Source organism: Myotis brandtii, unplaced genomic scaffold (genome assembly GCF_000412655.1).
Source record: "Myotis brandtii unplaced genomic scaffold, ASM41265v1 scaffold781, whole genome shotgun sequence".
Classification (NCBI taxonomy): Eukaryota; Metazoa; Chordata; class Mammalia; order Chiroptera; family Vespertilionidae; genus Myotis; species Myotis brandtii.
The window spans coordinates 617,701-641,198 of NW_005371136.1; the positions used below are offsets into that span (position 1 = coordinate 617,701).

General features: G+C 46.5%; 1 protein-coding gene across 1 annotated transcript in view; it reads right to left on the bottom strand.

Moving 5' to 3' along the window:
- The window catches only part of LIPC (lipase, hepatic), a 132,379-nt gene extending 121,714 nt beyond the window's left edge, over positions 1 to 10,665 (bottom strand). Inside the window, exons 1-2 of the mRNA XM_005883287.2 lie at positions 10,649 to 10,665; positions 10,306 to 10,437 (exon numbers count right to left, since the gene is read on the bottom strand). Of these exons, the coding sequence (XP_005883349.1) occupies positions 10,306 to 10,390 (85 nt within the window). The 5' untranslated portion in view covers positions 10,391 to 10,437; positions 10,649 to 10,665. The remainder of the gene's footprint in view (positions 1 to 10,305; positions 10,438 to 10,648) is intronic.
- Positions 10,666 to 23,498: the final 12,833 nt, after the last annotated feature.

Here is a 23,498-nt window from a genome sequence, read left to right on the forward strand (position 1 = left end):
AAGACTCTCCACATCCGTGTTTGCAACAAGGTAGAGGGGAGGCCCCTCGGAGACCAAAAACGGGAGAGACTGCTGCGCCCGCGCCAACGCTGGCTCCAGCCCCGCTGACGTCGTCCTGCCTGCTGGATCGTTATGGATTAAACCAAGCAAGAGTGAGTTGATAATAATCAATTAATGAAATGTGAATTAATTAACTAAATTATGAAGAGACCTGATGATTGAATTGCTCACCCCCTCCCTCTGATAGACTCCAATCCAGAACTGTCCCTGCTTCCCAGCCCTTCCTCAGTCTCCGCAGCACAGCCCAAACCTTCTAAGAAGCCCCTCTAACCCTTGGTGCTGGGACCTCCTGGGTTTCTCCGAGTGTCCTCCTTGCCGCTGTGAGCTAAACAAATCTAACTTCCGTTTGACTCTGAGTGGGTTCCTGGTGGTCCTGGTTGGTGAACTCTCACATCTGTAAAATGGTCACAATAATACCTGCCGCCTAGCCTTTCACAGGGAGGTTGTGAGAAGCAAGGGGTGTCATGCTGGTGGGAAGGAGATTTTAGAGCTGAAACAGCTACAGGTCTGTAAGTTGGTATGACGTGGAATTTCCAAATGGTTCTCTTTTCAGACCTAGAATAAGGTACTTTTTAAATGGAAGGTTCCTGTTTAAGCATCATCTGTTCTGTGTTCCTGCCTCAGTTTCCTGAGATTTGCTCATGGCTGGGCCTGTCTGGCAGGAAGAGCAGGAAGAACGAGTGTCTGCGGGTGGCAGCCAGGTGAGGCTGTGGGTGCCGGCCAGGTGAGGTTGTGGGTGCCGGCCAGGTGAGGTTGTGGGTGCCGGCCAGGTGAGGTTGCAGAGCTGGTGACGTTTGAGCCCCACCTCCGCCTTTTCCTGGTGATGATATTGTCTTCTATCAGAGGGTGGCTGGGGAGTCAGCCAGGCCAGGAGATAAAGCCGTCTACCTAGCAAGAGAGGCAGCCAGCAATTGTGTCCCTTTGTTTTTCCAAACACCCACCTCAGCAGAGACCCGCTGCTCCAGAATGAGGTTCCAAGCTCCTTAGCATGGCCTCTGAGGCCCTTGCCTCCAGCCACTTCTCTTTTTGTGCCCCACCCCTGGGCCACAGCAAACGTCTCAGGGATTCCCAATTTTATAATCTGTGTGTCAAGCTTTAAAAACTGATTCATGCTTTTCCCCACCCCTGGGCCATAGCAAACGTCTCAGGGATTCCCAATTTTATGATCTGTGTTTCAGGCTTTAAAAACTGATTCATGCTTTTCCTCTGCTCGAACTTCTGCTCCTTCAAGACTCAAGTCCAATATCACTTCCTCTAGGAAGGCTTCTCAGCCAGCCTCTCCTGCCTCAGGGCCTTGGGATGTCTTGTACCTAGTTGTGCATTTATCACATTGTGTTGAAATTATATCACTCCCAAGTTGTAACACACACACACACACACACACACACACACACACACACACACACACAGAGATATAGGGGGCCGGAGACCCCATCAGTTGGGTAGCTCCTTGATGAATGGAAGCGTGCTTTTTCATTTTTGTATCCTCAGGGATACATGTTGTGGGGCCTGGTACACAGTAGGTAATTAATAAATGCTGTAATTTGCTGCTGATAATCTTGTTTCAGCATAAAGCACAATATAGTTTCCACTACTTTGTCTTCTCTTGGGACAAGGAAGCGGGAACATTTGTTACTGGAAAGTTTTTCGAAATCATAGAAAGGCCACTCCTAGTCAAGTGAGACTCACAGGCCCTGCCCAGCTCTGGGTAATGCCCAGCTCATAGGAAAAGAATTTTCTTGATCCTATCTTCAGACTGCCAAGGAGTGGTTCAGTGTGGATGGTTAATTAGCTATTGCAACTAGTATTTTTCCACCAATTACAGCTTGGGAATTTTTCCATTTCAAGAACCACTTTATTTTCAGCATGATGATATTTTATCTTATGATATTTTATTGTACATTGTCACAAATATCTCGGGGTTTTATATTATTTGGGATTTGGCTACCCCCAAGGGAGGTCAATATCCAGGATCAACAGATGTTGATATTTTGCCTCTTCCCCAAGGAGAGGCAGGCATGAAGCCAGGGTTGCCCTGGAAGCTTGCATTGCTTCTGTGGGAAGTGCCCCAAGTTCAAGTCCTGTTCAAGTTTTGCCATTAACTCTCTATTTTGCTGTTTTAGTGGTTCTCAAGGTGTGGTCTTCATACTTCCAGCAGCACTTGGGAACTTGTTAGAAATGTGAATTCCCAGGTCCACCCAGGCCCACTGATTTAAAAATTCTGCAGATGGGGCCCAGAAATCTTATTTTAATAAAATTTATTTAAAAAATTTAATAAAATGTGTTTATTTTGCAAATAAATAAGATTTAATAAAACCTCATTTGAATAAGTTTTTGATACGCACTAAAGTTCAAGAACTTCTGATCTAATCAAATCCCTTGGTTATATCATTTTGACGTAAATTTATTTTTAACTATTCAGGTCGTTAAAGCAAATATACTATAGACATACTTTAACATTACATAAAGTTTGGAGGAGATAAAAGTTCAGATATAAACTCAACTGAGGTATGAGCATTTTTTGTACATTTTCTTGTAGTATTTTTTTCTCAAACACACGTATTTTGAGAGTTGTAATCACAGGACCCCCACAATTAGGCATACTGCTTTTGATCCACTTAGCACTGGAACAGAAATACTACTCAGTGTTGCCACTTTTCTATCTTCATAAGAACTATTTTCAATGACCCCACAACCCTTCACCAGGCCCCCGAATGTGAACTTGTATATGTGGAAGTGAAAATGCTGTGGACAGACAAGGAGGCCTCCCCTCTGATGCATTTGATTGCCTCCTGTTTACTTCTCCCCACTACCAGCCTCCCAAGCCCACTGTGAAAAATGAAACTATGAGTGTTTCTCGGAATAGAGTCATGAACAGAGAGGAAAAGAAAGTTAGCCAACAGTCCTGAGTTTTCCAGAGTCTACCAGAAGCCTGAAATCCTCTCAAACCTGAAATCCTCTCCTAAAATCTTGAAGCAGCCGGGAGGGCAATGTGCTGCCTTGTGGCTATGTCTAAGAATTATACCTCCTTTTGAGAAGCAAGGCTGGCACCCTGAACCTCCAGGGCGGGAGCAACTGGAGGGTGGGCCCCAGGCACCGCTGCCTGCCTTACCATAGCAACCCCACTCCCGGCAGGCCCGGCTGGGCTCTGACCCATTGTTCTGGTTTTCACATATGGACTGAAGTCTGGCCATGACCCCCAGCCTGCTTGGCAGGGGTCCAGATGTCCTGCCTACCCCTGTCCTTAATGGGCTGAACCCCAATCTGGGGCTGAGAGTACTCCATTCTGAGATGGATACCCTCCTTGGACCAGCGTACAGCCACCTTCCTGGCAATGAGAACTGCTGTGCACCTGCCTGTCTGGAGCCCATGGGTGCCAGGGACACCTTAGCTGAGGTCAGGGTAGTCACATCCCCTTGGAGAATGTACCTGAGACTGCTCAGTCCTGTCTTGTGAATTAGACCTCAAACCCCAAGCGTCTGGCCCAGCTCCTACTCCCTCCCCCTCTCCTTGCTGACTTGCCTGCGAAGACCCAGCATGCCTTGCAGCATTGTGCCCACTGGTGTGGAAAACAGGGCAGAGAGAAGGCAGAGTGGGGATCTTGGTACTGGACAGATGACTTTTGGCTGGGCCACTCGGCGATTCATGTGTTCGGGTCAGTTTATAGGCTCAATTCCTTCAACAATCAGCCCTCTCAGTTACTCTGAAAAATGGACTATTCACCTGGCCCAGAATGAAAGAGTATGGGTGTAAGTCCTGGGTCCCTGTGAAGGACAAGCAGGTGGAAAACTGGCTGCTGTCCTCTCACTCTGGCTGGTTCTCTCCGGGGGTGACACCCTCAGGAGGCTCCAGACCCGCCCAGCGTAGGGCCAGGGTGTCCAGCAGAGGGCAGATAGGACTTGGCTGGAATGAATGCTGGGCTGGCCTTCTGCTGATCCCAGCTCCCTGTACACCCCCATGGGAATGAGCACCTCCGGATGCCTCTGGGTATTACTCATGAACGAGGGCCGAGGGCGGTCAAGGATTGGCAGGCCCTCTGGGGAGTGATTCGGGCCTGGCTGTGCCTGGGAGGCGGGTGGGGGGGAGTTGGCAGGTCTTAAGGGACAGGGCCTGGTCTCTTTCCCAGGGGTCCTCTAGGGACAAATCTAGGGCCAACTTAATTGCAGATAATCAGGGTCTCTTTTTTTTTAATTTAAATTTTTTCTTTTACATTTAAAAACTTAACAGAACACATACTCTATGGCCTTAAAACTCTTTATATTTCTTTAAATATACTTTGAATTCCTAGCAATATGTAGGTATAGGATTTTTTTTTTAGTCATGATTCAATATGTAGTTTATTTAGTCCTTTTTTTGCCCCCACCTTATCACATATAAAATTTCCTCATACTCATTTCTAAAGCTACAAGCCCTGTTGTTATTTAACTTTTTCAAGGTCCCAGGTCCCTCTGATAATTGTCCAAAAGTTTTGACCTCTCTCCCTCACTCAAACATACACCCAGGAGGTGCCATCCCAGGAGGCATTGAGACTCCCTCAGACTCATCCCTGCGCTGGGTTAGGATCCCCAGAGTTAAATTGTGAGTGTTGCCCTAGCTGGATTGGCTCAGTGGACAGAGTGTCAGCCTGTGGACTGAAGGGTCCTGAGTTTGATTTAGGTCAAGGGCACATTTCTGGGTTGTGGGCTCCATCCCCAAAACTACTTGGAACTTTTAGTGGTCGGTGTTTGAAACAATGCTTGTTTAAAAGACTTAGTAACTAGCTGGCCCCTCCACTCTTGGCAGTTTATTGTTGAGCATTCAAATTGCTTCCAGTGTTGTTGCAGTTGTGAGCCTGTGTTTTTGTTAATACCTTCCTACTCCCGCCAACCCCTCCCTCCTCCCCCCCTTTTTTTCTTCTTCTCAGAGGCCTATTTTGGGAAGGTGCTTGGGCTTGAAAAACTTATGCACTTTATTGGCTCTGTACCTTTGCTTAGGAAAGACTCGCTCTCTTTAGTTCAGATTCCATCCTGCAAGACCCTGCTCAAATGCTGCCTCCTCCCAGAAGCCTTCTTCCCACCCACACTTGGAAGTAAACTCCTCTGTATCCCTCCCTGCTCTTTGTCTAAGTACCATAGTACATACACTGGGTGGCTGGGGACCAACAGACATTTATTTCTCAGAGTTCTGGAGGCTGGAAGTCCGAGATCAGGGTGCCAGCATGGTCAGGTTCTGTGATGACCCTCTTCTGGGGCCCCTTTTATAAGAGTGCTAATGCCATTCACGAGGGCTCCACCCTCATGACCAAATTACCTGCCAAAGGGTCCACCTCCTAATACCATCATATTGGGGGTTAGGATTTCAATATATAAATTTTGGGGGACACAATCACTTAGTGCATTGCACTCCTCTCTAGTGATACTCAACACATTCCATATTCTAGTTGAGAAAATTTTATATTCACATCTTATCTCCTTTATTAGACTCAGTGGTATACTGCATGTATTTGAGAATGGATCATTTTAATATCCCTCTGCTCTATACGACAAAATTATTTTCAGTAATACTCATGCAAAAATCATTAAGTATCACTATTTTCTTGATTTGTTCTTTAGTTTTAGAGCAATGAACACTTTTAAAAAGAAGAATACATTTCAATTTTAAAGATACTCAAATGCATTAAAAGTACCTCCTGTAAGAACTAAATTTTTACTTACCAAACAAAGTATTACACCTCACAGTTTGCTGTAAAATCTGTTTTACTGTTTTAAATGTTAAACACACAGACTCTAAGTGTCACATAGGATAACAGAATTGAAGTTCTAGATTCTGTTTCTTTGTCTTTACAATCGCTGTGCTATCATTTTCCACTTTGTTTAAACGCAGGAACACGCAGTCAGGACCAGAGAGTGGAGGCAGGAGATGACCTGGGTGAGCTGGGAGGACTCTGAGCCACTCCACCCGGCCTCTTGCAATGGGCACACGTCACCAAATCTGTGTCAGAGGTCAACTGCTTACCTGGGAGTTCTCTATATTAATGGTGACGGAGAACATCATATTTATTAAAGGATAAGAAAATGTGCTCATTTGAAGTTTACATATAGATTAATAAAACTCAACAGTAACCGGAGCAGTTGTTTATAATGTTGACCAAAACAACTATTTTGGAGGGGAGCAGCTTTCTTCCCATCACTGACATCAGTTAGATCTGTGATCATGAAAGGAAGATCAACTTTAGTAAGTTCTATGATTGCATGTACATTCTTTATGGATGGTGGTCCCCTTGTTGCCGGTTTTCGGGGCAGATGGCTCCCATCTTCACCCCCCGATTGGACACTGAGCCCTGGAGGGCAGGGGCGGCTGCGCACGCACTGATGGACGTCCTCCGCGTGAGCACCGCGGTTCTGAGTGTGGGGTCTGAGTGTGGGCGAGACCCCAGCACGTCTCTGAGGTTGTCCTCCCTTTTCCTACCTATGGGGCTGATTTCACTCATGCACGTCAAAGCAACACGTCACAACAGATTGGATACAGAAACGGACGGAAGAATTTAGCTGTCTTCCATTAAGCCAGACATTCAAGAAATTTCTTGGTAAAAAGTATCATTCTTTTGATTCACTTTGTTATTGTCCGGAAAGTACAAGTTATTTCTCATAACATCATGTTATACAGGTTAATGTGATTAATTTGTTATTTTTAAAAGCATTAAAATGTAAAAATGTCTCCACTTTAGTCTCTCTTATGGTGAATATTGATAGCCTAGTCCAGTGATGGCGAACCTATGACACGTGTGTCAGAGGTGACACGCGAACTCATTTTTTTGGTTGATTTTTCTTTGTTAAATGGCATTTAAATATATAAAATAAATATCAAAAATATAAGTCTTTGTTTTACTGTGGTTGCAAATAGCAAAAAATTTCTATATGTGACACAGCACCAGAGTTAAGTTAGGGTTTTTCAAAATGCTGACATGCCAAGCTCAAAAGGTTCGCCATCACTGGCCTAGTCCATATAAAGAAGCTCTCTGGAGTTCTAAATAGTTCTTACGGATGTAATGGTGCCCAGAGACCAGAAAGTCTGAGAACCGATCCACACTGCCCAGCCTTGCATGTGGTAGATGCTTGCGCGTGCCTGTTAATCAAATGGGCGACTGAGTAAATGGGCTTCAGCTGCTTCTAGGATTTGAAGCTGCCGCTGGAATTGGAGGGAGGGGCAGACACCTGCAGGCAGTAGGGGTGAGTAGCTGGAAGGTGGGGGCTGTGGGGACATAGGAGCAGCTTCCATTTGAGGCAGTGATGGCAACACCAGTGGGCTGGGCCTGGGCCTGAGGATGAGGGTCCTGGTAGCTCTGTGTCCTGGGGGCTCCAGGCGGTTCCCCACATCCTGTGGCCCTTAGTGCTGGCAGGCAGGAAAGACTGTCCGAACCTGCCTCCGGGGAGAGGGATTGAGCAGAATGGTTTCCTAGGGACCCTGGCTGTCACCTCTGGGGAGAGGGATTGAGCAGAATGGTTTCCTAGGGACCCTGGCAGTCACATCACCGGGCGTGAGCACAATAGAGAGAGAGGCCTGCAGCCTGGATCAGACAGATTGACCTCTAGATGCCTCTCCCTGCTCTGCCCAACGGCCATGGACCACGCTGCTCCACTGCCGGCTTAGGTGACCGCGCGGTGGGGGGTAGACATTTGTGCAGCTCTGGCTGCATTAGTGGGTCCATTAGTAACGTCATTAATAATCAATGGAGGGGTGGGGTTATAGGGTCCTCCAGGGAGTTCTTTCTGGCCCATGACTAGTGACAGTTGAAGCTTGGTGTGGACCAGGGTTTCGCCACCTTGGCACCAAAGACATTTTACCTGGATAATTTGTCGTTGTGGGGCTGTGGTGTGCATGGCAGGATGTTTAGCAGCATCCCTGGCCTCTCATCTCTACATGACGATAGCACTCTCTCCCCAGTTGTGACAACCAAAAATGTCTGTGGACATTGCCCAGTGTTCCCTGGGGGTGGCTTTGCCACCATAATAGATCCTCATTGACAAGGGATGCTTGCTCCCCAGCAGTACCCAAGAAGGTACACACCAGCCTCATGCACGCAGATCTGGCTCTCTCCTCGCAGACAGAATTCTGCCAAGAGAGTCTGCTCTCAAGGGAACAAGAGGCCTCCTGACTCCAGTCCTTTTTCCTGAGGACCCCTCCTGCTAACTGTGGCCACTGCCCTCAACTTTTATTTTATTTTAATTTTAAAAAATATTTTTATTCATTACAGAGAAGAAGGGGGAGGGAGCAAGATAGAAACATCAATGATGAGAGAGAATCATTGGTGGGCTGCCTCCTGCATGCCCCACACTGGAGCTCGAGGTCGCAACCCGGGCATGTGCCCTGGCTGGGAATTGAACTGTGACCTCCTGGTTCATAGGTCAATGCTCAACCACTGAGACGCACTGGCCGGGCTCCCTCAGCTTTTAGACAAACCAGGTCCCGGGAAAGCAGCAGCTGACCAGCTTGGGCTTTGTTGAGAGTGACGTGTGGACAGAACCCTGCAGCCCAGGGAGGCAGACCTGCCCTTCCCCCTCCACCTCGGACACTGACGGCTTCCAGCCCCCATGTCTCCTCTGAAAATCAGTCTGGGCCAATCGACAGCAGAATAGACAGACGGAGTGGCGTTTCACACCATGGAATGCAACAGCGCCAGAGGAACGAGTCACCAGCACACACACAGCTGCAGGGACGAAGGTCACCAACATAATGTTGGTGAAAGAAGCCAGAAGCAAAAGAGCACATACTGTATGTGCCCATCAACAAAAAGTTCCACAAAAGGCAAAATAATCTATGTGAAGGCTCCAGGGCTGCACAGGAGAGGCTTCTGGGATGCAGATTTGGATTTCGAAAATGTATTAAGCACTTTATGACATAGGCACTTTCCTATATGTGGGTGTCATCCTATATAATAAAAGCCCAGCGACTGAATGGCAGAACGACCTGAACAACCACGGCCCCTCGCCCCAGCTGGCCCTGCCCCCCAGCGTTCCTCCCCCCAATCAGGGGCCTCCATCAGAGTGGGCTGGCTGGACCCCACCAGTGCATGAATTCGTGCATCGGGCTTCTAGTACTTTAATAAACAGCAAACAAACAAAACAACATTCTAAACCAAAGTTCAGGACAGCCCCTTCAGCAAAACCCTGCAAACCCAGGGAATAAAGATCATCAGCAATTTGGCCTGCATGGCTCTAAATGATTACTATCATTTTAGAACATGGCTTTGTAAATTGGATGTGTATGCAAAATAATTAGCATTAGTGGCTGGCACATGAAATGCTCAGTGGACAGTAATAAGTAATATTAAGTTATCAACTGACCTAAGGTTCAGAATCATAATTAAATACAAAGAACAGTCCTACTTCTTAAAGGAGAAATAAGGGTTCTGGAATTTTCAGGTACATTCTGATTCCTGAATCAGGTTAGTAAATTCCTGATTCTCCGTGTTTTTTGGAGCCTCCTTCCAGCATAGTCTTTGAGGAAAGAAAACATCTAAGCCTCTACCTTAGCATTACCAGTCTCTCACCAGTAACCAGCACAAAAACAAAGTCCCACAGGCCAGGCTTATCTGGCCACATTGTTCGATTTGCTTCGAATCTATCGTTTATTGATCCTGTGCACTGTTCAGCCAGGAACCTGGGACCCACCTGATGAAGCATTTGGATCCCTTTGGCCATCAGTCTAGTTTGTGAATTCACAGACCTGACAGGCATGATTGCTGGTGGATTCCCCAGACTCAGAGTAAACCTTGGGCAGGAACAATGAAGTCTAGAGAATGTGCAATGGTATCTGTGCGTTAGACCTGACTGGAAGCAGGACTCTACACATTCCTTTCTTGTCTGAGAGAGCTCGTGCTGAGACAACCTCAGCAAGACGGAGCATTTCCCTGCAAGCTGTGCTTCCCAATTGCAAATCAGATGCCGAATGAACGCTCAGAAAGATCGGGAATTCTTTCGGATTGTTCTCCGCGAGAGATGACCCTTTCTGAACCAGATGAGCAAGAGACTTCACTGCCAGCTGCAAGTGCTTTTACAAGATGTCTACTACCAGTGGTTTCCTAAAATGCCCGTTGTTACAAGGAAACGACATGTCCCTGTGACCTGTCATGCCACGAACAGAACCGCCGGGTATGCTTTGCAGCCAGCTCTGTCCCACACAGTCAAGAACACGTGGACACTTTGTGACATACATTTAAAAAAAAATAAATCCATGCCCATCTCCAGAGAAAAGGCAGGCTCTTACCTAGTTCAAGGCTTTGTCCATGGGCACTTGATTGGATAAAGATGCTCAAAAGCAAGAAAATGGAGACACACAGGGGACTTCCCATTTCTCCTGAATCGCCCGGGGTCGAGGTCTTCGTGCTAATTTCTGAAGCTGAAGAGACCAGATTGCCTATTGATACTTTGTTAGGAAAGGCTGCCCGTTAATAATTAACCTTTAAACACATTATCTAGTGTTCAGACAGTCCTTGCTACCCCCAACCCCAAATCTACGTATATTTAATACAAAAAAAAGGTTGATTTACAAAAGTGTTTTTTTATCCTGATACATGTTGAAAATAAAACATCTTGCCACGCACTCTTACCTTCTTAGGCCAAGGCCACAGTTCCAAACTAATCAATGTAAGGTTAATGTGTGCGTTGGGAAACCCTGTCAGAGGTCAGGGCAGGTGACGGTTGCCCAAGTTCCCCGACAGGACTGCAAAGGGGTTGCAGGCTCATGGCAGTGATGTTTTAAATTGCAGGTTAAGCCCAAAGAAAAAGCAAAGGGCTTTGCTATGCAGAGAGCTCCCAGAGGATCTGTGTTTGGTTGAGTTGAGCAAACTTGCTGGTGCCTGTGGCCAGAGCGGTGGGGCAATGTTTCCAGAACTGAAAGGGACAGGAAACCTCTAACCTCAGTGAACGAAGAAGCAAAGAGGCCTTCCTGGATGTCTTTGCTGGGACCCCATGGAGAGATGACCTTAGAAGAAACACAATCTTCACTCCTCTGTGTTAATTAACACGCCAACGGTGTAGAGGACTAAGAAGTGAGGCCACTAGGCAAAATCAGGCTGGGAAAATGCTACTGTGTATGACTCTTATAATATTCCTTGACTCTCTAGTTTTATTTTAACTTTATTCATTTGTTCAACTTTTTTTTTTTTTTTTTTTTTTTTTTTTTTTGCATACCTCCTGTATACCAGGCACTATTCGGACATTTGGGATATTCAAGCCAACAAAACAGACCATGATTCCAATCCTTGTGAAGCTGATACACACTTGGGGTTGTAAGGAGTCAAATAATACACAACAGACACAATAAATAAGATGTGTATGTAGAATGCAATAAGAACTATGGAAAAAGAAAAAGTATAGCAGAGTTAAGGGGGTGGGAGAAGGTAGTGATTTTAAATAGAATGGTCAGGGTGAGCCTTGTTTGCAAGTTGAACTTGAAGAAAAAGTTTCAGTGAGCTACCTCTGCAGGAGAGGAGAGCCGAGGCAGCCAGGACAGTCAGTGCGTCCAGTACAAAGGCCCTGAGGTAGGAACATGCTTGGTATGTCCCAGGAACAGCAAGGAGACTAGCGGTTAGGGAAATGTCATTAAAAGGACTTTGGCTTTTCCTCTATGAAACATGGGCAACCATTCTGAGCAGAAGCCTGGCATGATTTGTATTATATTTTTAAAAGGTCATTCTGGTTCGCAAGGCTAGAAACAGATTATTAGCAAGGGAGCAAGTGGGGAGATCTGTTAGGTGGCTATTGCCGTGGTCCAGCAAGAGATGATGGTGGCTTGACTCAGCACGGTAGCAGTGGAATGGGGGAGTGGTGGGTGGATGCTGGACATACGTTGAAGGTAAATGCAAAAGGGTTTCCTGGCCATTGGGATGTGGGATGTGAGAGAATGAGAAAAGTTGAGGATGATTTCAAGGAATCGGGCTTGAGCAATGGGACAATGGGGTTGATATCAGCTGAGATGGGGAAGGCTGTGAATGGAGCAGGTTTTGGGGGAAGACTAGGAATTCAGTTTTGACCTTGTGGAGTTTGATGTGTCTCTGAGACACCCAAATGGGTAGACAGTTAGATAACTTGGTGATCATTGCCCACCCAAAGCTGACAGACAGGATGTCTGAAGCCACCAGCAGGTTTGGACAGATCGGCCCAAGGCCAGAGCCTATCACAGTGCTGTCCTATGGCTGCACCTCCTTCCAGAGGCTGCAGCATGGGGATCACCCACTCAAGTTTCTGCCCTGGCTCCCTAGCTTGCCCAGTCCTACTCTGCCCCTTAAGCACGATCTGAAGGTTCCATTTTACGTCTATTTCCCAGAACGTTGGAACCTAAAACCAGCTGACTAGGCACGTTGGCTTCTTCCCTGGCCCACCGCCATCTCATGTCCTCTGGGTACTGCCAGGACCCCCCACCCTGCTCTGCAGATGAACCTACTAAGACGCGGTACAACCAAGTGCCTCCAAAGATCCTGGGTCTACTGCAGCGGTTCTCGACCTGTGGGTCACGACCCCTTTGGCGGTCGAACGACCCCTTTCACAGGGGTCGCCTAAGACCATCCTGCATATCAGATATTTACATGACGATTCATAACAGTAGCAACATTACAGTTATGAAGTAGCAACGAAAATAATTTTATGGTTGGGTCACAACATGAGGAACTGTATTTAAAGGGCCAGAAGGTTGAGAACCACTGGTCTACTGTTTACTAGCTGTGCAAAATGCTATGTAACCTCAATGAGGTCCTTCCCCTCACCTGTAAAATGGGATAACATGAGCTGGAAACAATATTTTGAGATATCAACTTAATATTATTTTTCTCCCATCTCCCCCTTGCTCTCCCTCCCACTTAAGAAGGGCAAAGTAGAGAGAAGTCTACACATATTTTGTCTTCCCAAAACTTAGAACCTAGGGCAAGGGAATTGAACCAACAAAGGCAAGCAAGTGGCTAACATGTGTTAAAGAAATGTGAAGGAATAAGGAACACTCTCACCTACCTTCCCATCACTAGAAAGAGAGTCTCTTGGGCTTTGCAAGTGGGAGGGGGAGGGAGAAATTGTCCATGAGGGCAGAGGGACAGTCCTTGCTTCCTAGGGACTCTGCTAGAGGTGGTAAGAACCCAGGGAGGAAATGGCTGTGTGTGCGCTGGCAGCCTGGCAAAAGATGTCCCTGTGCTTGGCATGGGGTGGGAGCAGTAGTGAACCTCCGGTGCCAACAGGTCATGTAAATGGGCAGGACTGGCCCCTCAGTGGCCACCTGTGTGGACTGATGACAAAAGATGAGGTGCTCACTCCCAACCAGGCCTGGATAGTGTGTCTGATCCAGAACTACAGCATAGCTGGGTGGGGGTCGGGAGAAGGGATCCAGGAAAGTCTGAAAAATAAGTTTGGACTCGTAATTCAGATGGGTTAAAGAAAATAAAGACATTTCTTGCACAGCAGAATTCGTGGACTGAGATTCACACCTCTATAAACACAAGTATGTCCTGAGAACTCGAGATTTGTATGTGACGTGTCCAGCCAAATGCTTGGTTCACAGTAGAAGTTCAATAAATTATAGTGCCTTATTTTAGAGTAAATATGCTTAGGAGTCAAGAGTCCAGATTTTGAAATCAGACAGATCTAGGTTCAAATCCCTGACCTATCACTTACTAACTGGGTGACCTAGGGCAGTGGTCGGCAAACTGTGGCTCGCGAGCCACATGTGGCTCTTTGGCCCCTTGAGTGTGGCTCTTCCACAAAATACTGACTTCTGCGCATGGGCCACAAAGTTTCAATCGCACTGTACATGTGCGCCCGCACATGGTATTTTGTGGAAGAGCCACACTCAAAGGGCCAAAGAGCCGCATGTGGCTCGCGAGCCGCAGTTTGCTGACCACTGACCTAGGGCAAGACATTCATGCTCTGAACTTGACTTTTCTCTATCTGTATAATGGGACTAATAATACCTACCTGATCGGAGTAAAGGCGGTAACTTAAAGAGGTAAAGCCCTTAGCAATTCTGGCAAGAAGAAAATAAAAAATGTCAGCTATAATTATTATTTTTATTGTTCTTAATTCACTCTTGGGACCAAGAGGGTGTCCAGGAGGTAGATAACAGCAGGGCCACAGTTCAAATTCTAGCAGAAAATGAAAAGGTTAGGAAAACAGAAGGATCTGGACCAGTCATTCAAAAATCTAACTGCACGTTGGAGTCGGAGTCAGCTAATAGATCAGGAAAAGGGGGAGTTATGGGCCTATTCCAAGAACAACTGAATCAAAACTTCTAAGGGTGGGGCCTGGAGAACCTTCGTTGTAAACAAGTCCTCCAAATTGTTCTTAGTTCCCTGAAGTTTGAGAACCATTGCCTCAGAGTGGTGCTTGAGAGGTCTACTGGGATATAAGAAGAAAATAATAGATCTTTCAGATTTTCCTTATATTATATGTTAGAGCCATTTAGTGTCTCCTCCAAAATTCGTGTGTTGAATCCTAACCCCCAAGGTGATGGTATTTGGAAGTGGGGACCTTGGGAGGTAAGAAGGTCATGAGGGCAAAGCCCTCATGAATGGTATTAGTGCCCTTATAAAAGGGACCCCAGAGAGATCCCTTGCTCTGTCCTCCATGGAGGTTACAATGAGAACATGATCATTTATGAGGCCTTCATCAGACATCAAATCGGCTGGTGCCTTGATCTTGGACTTCCCAGCCTGCAGAACTGTGAGAAATACATTTCTGTTGTTTGTAAGCCACACAGTCTATGGTATCTTACCTAATAATAGACAAACATGTAAATTGACAGTCCCTCTGCTACGCTCACCAGCCAATCAGGAGAGTATGCAAATTAACTCAACAAAGATGGCGGTTAATTTGCATACGTAGGCGCAAAGCAGCTGAGCAAAGACTGAAGGCTCCGGCCAGAGCGAAGGCCTGGGTCCTGGGTGCTGGCAGAAAATTGGTGCTGGCAGCCAGGGGAAGGGAAGGCCTATTGCACGAATCTCTTCATGCAATGGGCCTCTAGTATATCAGCACAGACTAAGACATCACCTTGGAAAATTTTGTTTGTGTATTTATAATGTTTATAATATACTCGCACTATATAACTTATATATCGTACTATGTAATAATATCTGAGTGCTATCTATATATATAAAAGCTTAAGTGACCCTTACGACTGGATGACTGGACGACCAAATGACTGGCTGGTCGCTATGACACACACTGACTACCAGGGGGAAGACGCTCAATGCAGGAGCTGCCCCCTGGTGGTCAGTGTGCTCCCACAGCCAACCTCCCTCGGCCCCTCTCCCTGGCTGGCCCTGATTGGCCCCAATTGGGACTGGGTGAGGTGGCCCTGATTGGCTCCGATCACCAGCCAGTCCAAGGGACCCCACCCATGCATGAATTCATACACAGGGCCTCTAGTATAGTTTATAAGCAAATAAATATCCATATATTTGGGAAGGGGCACCCAAAATATTTTTTAAAAAACTGATAAAGGCACTCCATTTAAAGGGTGTGAAGGTTCTGCCATAGAGGAATAGCGTGGCCCCCAGGCCTTCATGACCTGACTCCATCAATACTTTGGAACAGTCTTTGAATCCATTAGTGAGATCTTTAGTCATTTCCACACCCAAGAAATCCCAGTGGTTTATGGAGGGCCTTTCATTTTTCATGAGCTGGAAAGGAGGCAGGCCTGAGTCCCAGGGCGGCTGGAGCATGTAGTAGCGTTCTCAGCACTGCCCATGGTAGGACAGCCCAGTGGTTTCTCTCGTCTGCACTCCTCAGTCTAAAATAATGATGGTATTATAGCTAGAGTCTTAAAAACTGTCCCATTTTTGCTCTCTCTTAATTTGAAGAGCTTCTTAAAGAAATAGAGATTTTCAGAGATTGGCATTTGATGACCTGAATGTAGCCTTTCCTTTTAGTGTAATGGTGATAAGAAAGTTAATCAGGAGAAGAGCAATCAATATTTTACAGAGGTAACGAGAGCAAGTCCCAGAAGGGAGAAGCCAGGGGATCAAGGTGAAGGTCACTGATGAGAGAGACAGGGTTTTATTTTCAGGACCGGATTTGTTTTGTGTTCGTCTTCAGAAACTGGGGATACCTGCGAAGGGCAGCCCCATGTGGGGTTCTAAGAAAAAAGTAATCAAAACAATAACTTTTGGATGGGTACTATCATTTCCCCAATTTTACAGCTGAGACTTCAGAGATGAAAAACTGAGACAAAACCCATATCTTACTAGTAAAAGGTTGAGAGGGGCGAAATCAGGCCCATCTGAGCCCAGGGTCAGTTTCCTTAACCACACACCCTTCAGCTGCTTTCCCGGGACTGCACCCTCTTCCTCTTGAAAGATAAAATTTGTCAAGTTTTCAGGATCATTGTCACTAGACAATGACGACTCTCTCTTATTCCTGCTTGGGGCAAGACTGCCACTAGGAAAATGACCAAGTTTCTATTGCAAGGCCAATCGATCTGTGTGGACATTCTTGCACCATGCGTGGATATGGCAAAACAAGTCGGGACTCTTCCTCAGTTTGAGTTGGCTTCTACCATGCCCTCATTCGGAAAGGGGTTGACCTGGAGTTTAACCTTTTTCTTATCAATTTTTTTAAAGAACAGTACACAAATGAAAGGGGAAAACAAGGCTGAGGATGATATTTTAGACTGAAAGAATGAAGTAGTTCAAGCATTTCAAGATCATCATGCCTCATCAATTAACCTTTGCAGGTTGTCCTTCTTATCAGCTCAGCCTCTGACTCACTGTGTGAACTTGGGTGAATTATGTAACCTCTCCCTGCGTCAGTTTTCTTTTCTGTAGAAGGAAAGGGCTTATACAACTCCTGGCACAATCAAAGCTCATTTGGTTTTTGTAACGAACGAATTAGGAATTACTTCTTCCATTTTACAGGTGAGAAAACTGAGGCTTGGAGAGTCTCTGCCCAAGGTCACATGTTTAATCCACGTAGACTGGCTAGAAGGACTTTGAGGTCCCCGTAAGCACTATTGTTCTCTCGTCCCTCAAGTTTAAAGTGAAGAGCTGAGTACCTATGGAGCAAAGAGCTGAGATCTCTTCCTACACTTACTTTTATGTTTTCTGCTCTGTGCTGGTCCATTTACATTTCCCATTCGAATTTCAGCTGCTGGTTTGTGCAACAATTAAAAGCACCAAACCAACCAACCACCACCACCACCAACAAAACCCCCCACAGAAACTAGAGCATTCTTTTTTTGTGACTAGATACTCTGGAACCAATAATGCATTTTATGATTTTAGTAGTCCCGGTAGAATGGAAGACTTTTTTTCTCTGCATTATGGTTGGAAGCAAAAGGAAGTAAAGATTTAAGCTGGTTTTGGACAGCCAGATCAGCATTGAACATTGCTGGATCCTTAAAGTTTTTAAAGAGTTTTCTCCTCTATAAGAAAGAGGGTGGGCATAGACTAGATTCTGTGCTCGCATCACCCAGCTGCTTGCGGTGTGGGTTAGCTTGTCGAGAGGTGATCATGCTAGGGTCCTCAGAGAGACCAATCAAGACAAACTGAATTGGCTGATTGCAGCAAACCAGAGGCACAGTTTTGCTGGGTCCCAGTGCTTCTGACTACGAGATACCCAAGGCCCAGCCTTCATCCTGGGTATCAGGCAGGGCTGGGGCATGGCTGGGATAGGAAGGACCCAAGTCTCTCTAGAGCAGCTGCTATTGACACCATGTCTCATCACTCATCTCACGGAAGCTTTCTGGGGTGAGCAAATGCAGTCCTTGGGTGCAGGAAATCAGGAATAGTTCCCAGGGATCTGCTTCAAGGGCTGCTGCTGACTCATCATTTTTCCACGGACAGAATATCTTGCTGACGTGGTTACTCATTGATTCCTAGGCAGGCCTAGAAGTCAGGGCCCTACAGTTCAGGGGCAAACTCCCGAAGATGCCACACTCTCTCCGTGATCTCATTGAAACCTCAGGAGCAATCCTGTGGAGGCAGGAGAGAAAACAGTCCAGGAAGCTCTCCACAAGTGAAATGAGAAGTAGGAAAGGACATCACAGGCCCCTAAGCCGCTAGGTGCTCTCCCCCGAGTCCCCACCTCCACGCATGATCAAAGGGAAACCGTTTATGGCAGGAAATTCTTTTGGTGGTTGCAGAAGGCAACAATGAGAACTGGCTAAAACCAGGTCAATCCAAGATGGAGGAAAAATTGACAGGAAAATGACCCCCAAGCTCATTGTACTATCATTATAATGAAAACTGACACCACAGGTAGAAGGGGACCGAGGGGGATGGACCGTGTTAGAAACAAGACCCCCTCTCAACCAGAAGGCGGACACAGGATTTTGGTGCCACAAAATCCAGGAACAACCAGCCTTGGAAACATAAAATCCTAAGAACTGACTGATCTGGTCACAACTCACTCTCAAGTTCACCCGCGTCCACTCGGACGTGTACTTTCACTTCTTGCACAGCAGACCCCTGTGAGACTCGCAACCAGGGGAGCAGCAGGTGGGGGCAGGCAGTTCCGGGCTTGCCCCCTGATCGTGTCTCCAGGATGTCCTGGCCTCTTTCTTTCTCTACCTAAATAAAACTTGCTTTCGAACTCACTCAAACTTGCTCTTGAATTCTTTCCTGCACGAATCAACAGCCTGGAGGTCCTGACCATTCGGGGCCAGTGACACTGTGAATCAGGTGTGATCATTCCCTATGTACAGAGAAGAAAACCGAGGCTTAGGGAGGTTACTGAGTTGCCCAAATCCATACTCTAGTAAGTGGTGAGATGGGATTTGAATTATGTGTGTCTAACTCCAAAGCCCACACAATAAAAAGTAGCCGTGCTAAGGAACGTACGAATTGGCTGCGAGGTCTTCATGTGTCTAACATTAAAAAAATGCAATTGTGTTGTGCGCTTGCACTGCAGATCACGACATAGATCATGGGTTTACTACTATTATTTTCAAAACAAACGTTCTGAAGCCCTTTCTCAGCTATTTGATGGAGATAACTCGGAACAGCCCATGAGATATAGCAGCAGATAGGCATCCTGGAGATGTGATGGCAGGATAGACTTATCTCATTTATATGCAGATGAATTTCCCCCCATCAACAGTAACGAAGACCAGCCAAGATGAGGGCACGGAGCCTTTCCCCACGAAGCTTTGTCATGAACCAGAGTGCTTGACAGGAAATTGTCAGGGTGAGACTTTGCTATGAAAGACCTAACTTACACACCATGTCAGTCATCCAGTTACTCTTGAAACCATTTGGGTTAGAACATGTCCAGGGTCCTCCAGGAAGCAACACTGAGATATTTTGATATGCTTTGATAATTCTGTTAAGAGATCATTGTTTTTTAAAAGGTCAAATCATAACTCTCATGCAGATATGAAAATAAACATGTGGTTATTTATTTAACTCAATAAAGAAGCTGGTGATGGAATTATAGCCAGTTCCAAGGAAAAGCCAGAAACCGCCACAAATGTATACCGATAAAGGAATGCTGAAATGAATGTGCAGATGAAAACAAAAATACCTTCTTGCACAGGGAGGGAGGGAAGTCAACCCAACTTCGCAGTTCAGGACAGAATTTGCATGTTACCTTGCTCCTAGCTACCTGCAATGTAACTGAGGTACCTACAGAGCTATAAAATGCCTCCAGGGCAACGGACACTAGAATCAGATGACTCAGGAGGCTGTGCTGGGCGGCCATAATGCTAGTGTTCCACTGACGCACAAAATTTCCCCGCTAATTCCTATCGTTAAGAAATGATAGAGGGAAGTACCAGCTACAGAATGCTAAAGGTAACAGGGCAGGTTCCTCCCAGGGGAAGGGCTGCCTCTTTTTGCGTCTTTGTCGCCCAAGTGGAGGCTTTGTGATAACGGAGCTGGATTTGCAGGTTGGGCCTGTTAGTGGGCAAATCATTTAAAATCTCTGTGCCTTAGTTTCCTCACTCTAAAAAGGGGGTTGGGGGAAGAATAAATGAGAAAATCCATGAGTTGTGCTTAGCACATCACCTCAGCTGTTATAATTTTTTTGATTACAGGTTTTTTGTTGTTGTGCTTTCTACTTCTCCTACCTTTACATGTTCCTCCCCTTCCTTTTTCTCTTCCCACCTCACTGACTGCGATAAAGAGCAGGAGGAATCCTTATGGTAATGGGGCTCAGGGCGGGCTGCCCCGAATGTGCTACTGTGGCATGTGGATTATTTGGAGCTGAAGACAATCAAGGCCCGATAGACGCACCAAGAGACTTTTACCGCCCCCTTCACTGCCTAAAAGAATTTAGATAAGGACCCTGGGCCAGAAAGAGAGCTGTCACTAGAGGCACATTTTTACATCCGAAGGACTTATCCGGCCCTGGCTGGGTGGTTCAGTTGGTTGGGGAATGGTCCCGGGCACCAAAGGGTTTCGGGTTTGATTCTGGTCAGGGCATATACCTAGGTTGCAAGTTTGATCCCTGGTCGGGGACTCGCACAGGAGGCGACCAATTGATGTTTCTCTCTTCCTTCCCTTCCTCTCTCACCAAAATAAATAAAAACCTATCCTCCGGTGAGGATTTTTAAAAGGACTTATCTGCGTGCATGGCAAACATCTGCTTACTAAGCATTTGCTCTTCCCATCTCCCTGTGACTCGTCCTCCCCTTGGAAGTCGCAGACCCTGCCCCTCTTACTCAGGATGGCGCAGAAGCCTCCGCTGACCGACTGTCTGAGAGCCTCTCGGGTCTTCTTGGTGGGGCTCCTGTCCATACGAAATTAAATTTGTTTTTCTCCTGTGAGTCCGTCTTATGTCAATTTAATTATTAGGCCAGCTAAAGGACCTAGAAAGGGAAAGGTTTTCCTTCCCTACAATAGTGCTTTTGGAAAAAAACCCCAAACTATATATAGCATCTATGTTTCTTATTCTTGACTTTGAAATTAACTGTATAAATTGTTACATAGTCCTTTTCATTTAAAAATAAAGCACCCCCTGACCCAAGTATTTGCTTTCTTTTTGTTGTTCTTGTTGTTGTGTTGTGTGCTTCTGAGTAATTCCCACTATCCCCCTTGGGCCAGCTAATCCTGAATGTAAAAGGTGGTTCCTTTTCTCAGGTTCACAGCCTGAGAAAATCTTGGGTGGGAAAGGCTCTCAGAGGGGCTCCTTACAGGGGACGGCCTGGCGAGGTGACAACTAGAGTCAGGACCAGGAACTTGGTCGTGAGCCTCTCCCCAGCCTGACACTCCTCAGACCCCAGGGGCCGTGTTCAAGGGCCAGCGAGCCCGTGTGCGCCTGGCGGGCCGTGTGCACCGAGCACCAGAGAGAAGGGTCCACACTACCCTGCCGATGGTGCATGGTGCACACCTGCTTTCAGGAAGTGTGCTTTTTCCCTTTGGGTCTGGTGGAGGGGGGATCTCTTCAACCGCAAAGGGGAATTCCTGCACGGATCAGGGTCAGGATGCCTGCATGGATTCCCCTGTCAGCCCCAAGTTCGGGTCTCATGCCTTGAGGTGAACCCCCCAGGTTCTGGAGCAGCCAGCGTGTGCTCTGCTGGAGCCAGCTTTACTCACCTCCAGGCCAAGCTCAGGCAGAGGAGGACGAAAACACTGCCCTGTCTGGGCTTCCTTTAAATTTATGGCCACTGGAGTGATGCCCTGGAGAGAGCCATTTGTTACTGCCTAGCTCCACTCCCGTCGCCTAATCTGGCTGCCAGGCGACCGGAGGACTCTTGGGAGAGCGAATGCCCTTTTGCTGCCTTAGGAAACAGCAGTTATTAGGTCTCCGAGGTCAGGCGGTGTGTCATTGGGCTCTTGCAGCTGGGAGGAGGAGACAATCAGATTTACAGAGGGCTCCCTGCCTCCAGAGACTCTGCTATCATATCATCTCGCTAGGGCAAAACTGCTTGTCTTAGCTCTTGATAAAAAAGTAACTTCCCTTGTCCATTTTTCAGTTAATGTGTAAACAAGGAAGGAAAGGGTAGGCTGTTAATGTGTGTAGCGCAGCGATTCTCAACCTGTGGGTTGCGACCCCTTTCGGGGTCGAACGACCCTTTCACAGGGGTCACCTAAGACCATCGGAAAAACATATATAATTACATATTGTTTTTGTGATTAATCACTATGCTTTAATTATGTTCAATTTGTAACAATGAAAATACATCCTGCATATCAGATATTTACATTACGATTCATAACAGTAGCAAAATTACAGTTATGAAGTAGCAACGAAAATAATTTTATGGTTGGGGGGTCACTACAACATGAGGAACTGTATTAAAGGGTCAAGGCATTAGGAAGGTTGAGAATCACTGGCATAGAGGTTCCGATGTGCCTAAGGCAGAGCTAGGCTCACACCCTTATTTTTGGTCCTCAAATCCATGTCTTTCTCTGTGGCACCAAGTTTGGCCAACCTTGGGTCTCGCTACACCAGTGGTTCTCAACCTTGGCTGCACATTAGAATCACCTGGGAATCTTTTTAAAATCCTGATTTCTGGGCCTCATCCTCCGGAAATTCTGTTTCTTTGTTATGGGGTGGGGCCACAACATTAGTAACAAAGAAACAGAATTTCCGGAGGATGAGGCCCAGAAATCAGGATTTTAAAAAGATTCCCAGGTGATTCTAATGTGCAGCCAAGGTTGAGAACCACTGCCTTAGACGTTGGAGGTGGCAGGGAGGGAAGCGGGGAGGGGGACAAGGGCAGCTGAGTTCTAGGGACCTGCAGGTGAGCTGAGGGCCACTGCAATTAGGGAATTCCTGGGGGCCTCACAGGTCCCCCCTAGCAGATAAAGCCTGGGATGTTTGGTTAACGTAGGAATTAATTTTATGATGAAGCTCACTTTAGGCGTCTCTCAGACCCTCTTTGCTGGCCCCTCTTATCTTCATTGCTGCTTTGACTGAGTTCAGAGCCCTGGAATTGCCCTCAAGACCCTCCTCACCCCTGACCCCAGGACAATCTATGTCTGGTCTGCTTTCTCCCTGGGGACTCACGAGGAGAGCGGTCTGGGTGTAGAGGTGAACTCTTCCAAACAGTGAAAGTGGATGGAAAAGAGAAGGTGTCCAAGGGCTGAGCCCTGGGAGGTCCGACATTTAGAGGTCAAGGAGATGAGGAGGACCATTCTGCTTTGGTCAAATTATTCCTTTTTTTTAAAAAAAATATATTTTTTATTGATTTCAGAGAGGAAGGGAGATAGATAGAAACATCAATGATGAGAGAGAATCATTGATTGGCTGCCTGCATGCCCCCTACTGCGGGGGGGGAATCGAGCCCGCAACCTGGGCATGTGCCCTTGGCCAGAATTGAACCTGGGACTCTTCAGTCCGCAGGCCAACACTCCATCCACTGAGCCAAACCTGCAAGGGCTCAAATTATTTCTTAAGAATAAATTCAATGAATTCAGCAATGTAGCAGGATACAAAATTAACACCAAGAAATCTATGGCATTTCTTTACACCAATAGTGAACTTACAGAAAGAGAGACTAAAAAAGCAATCCCATTTACCATCGCACCAAAAAAATTA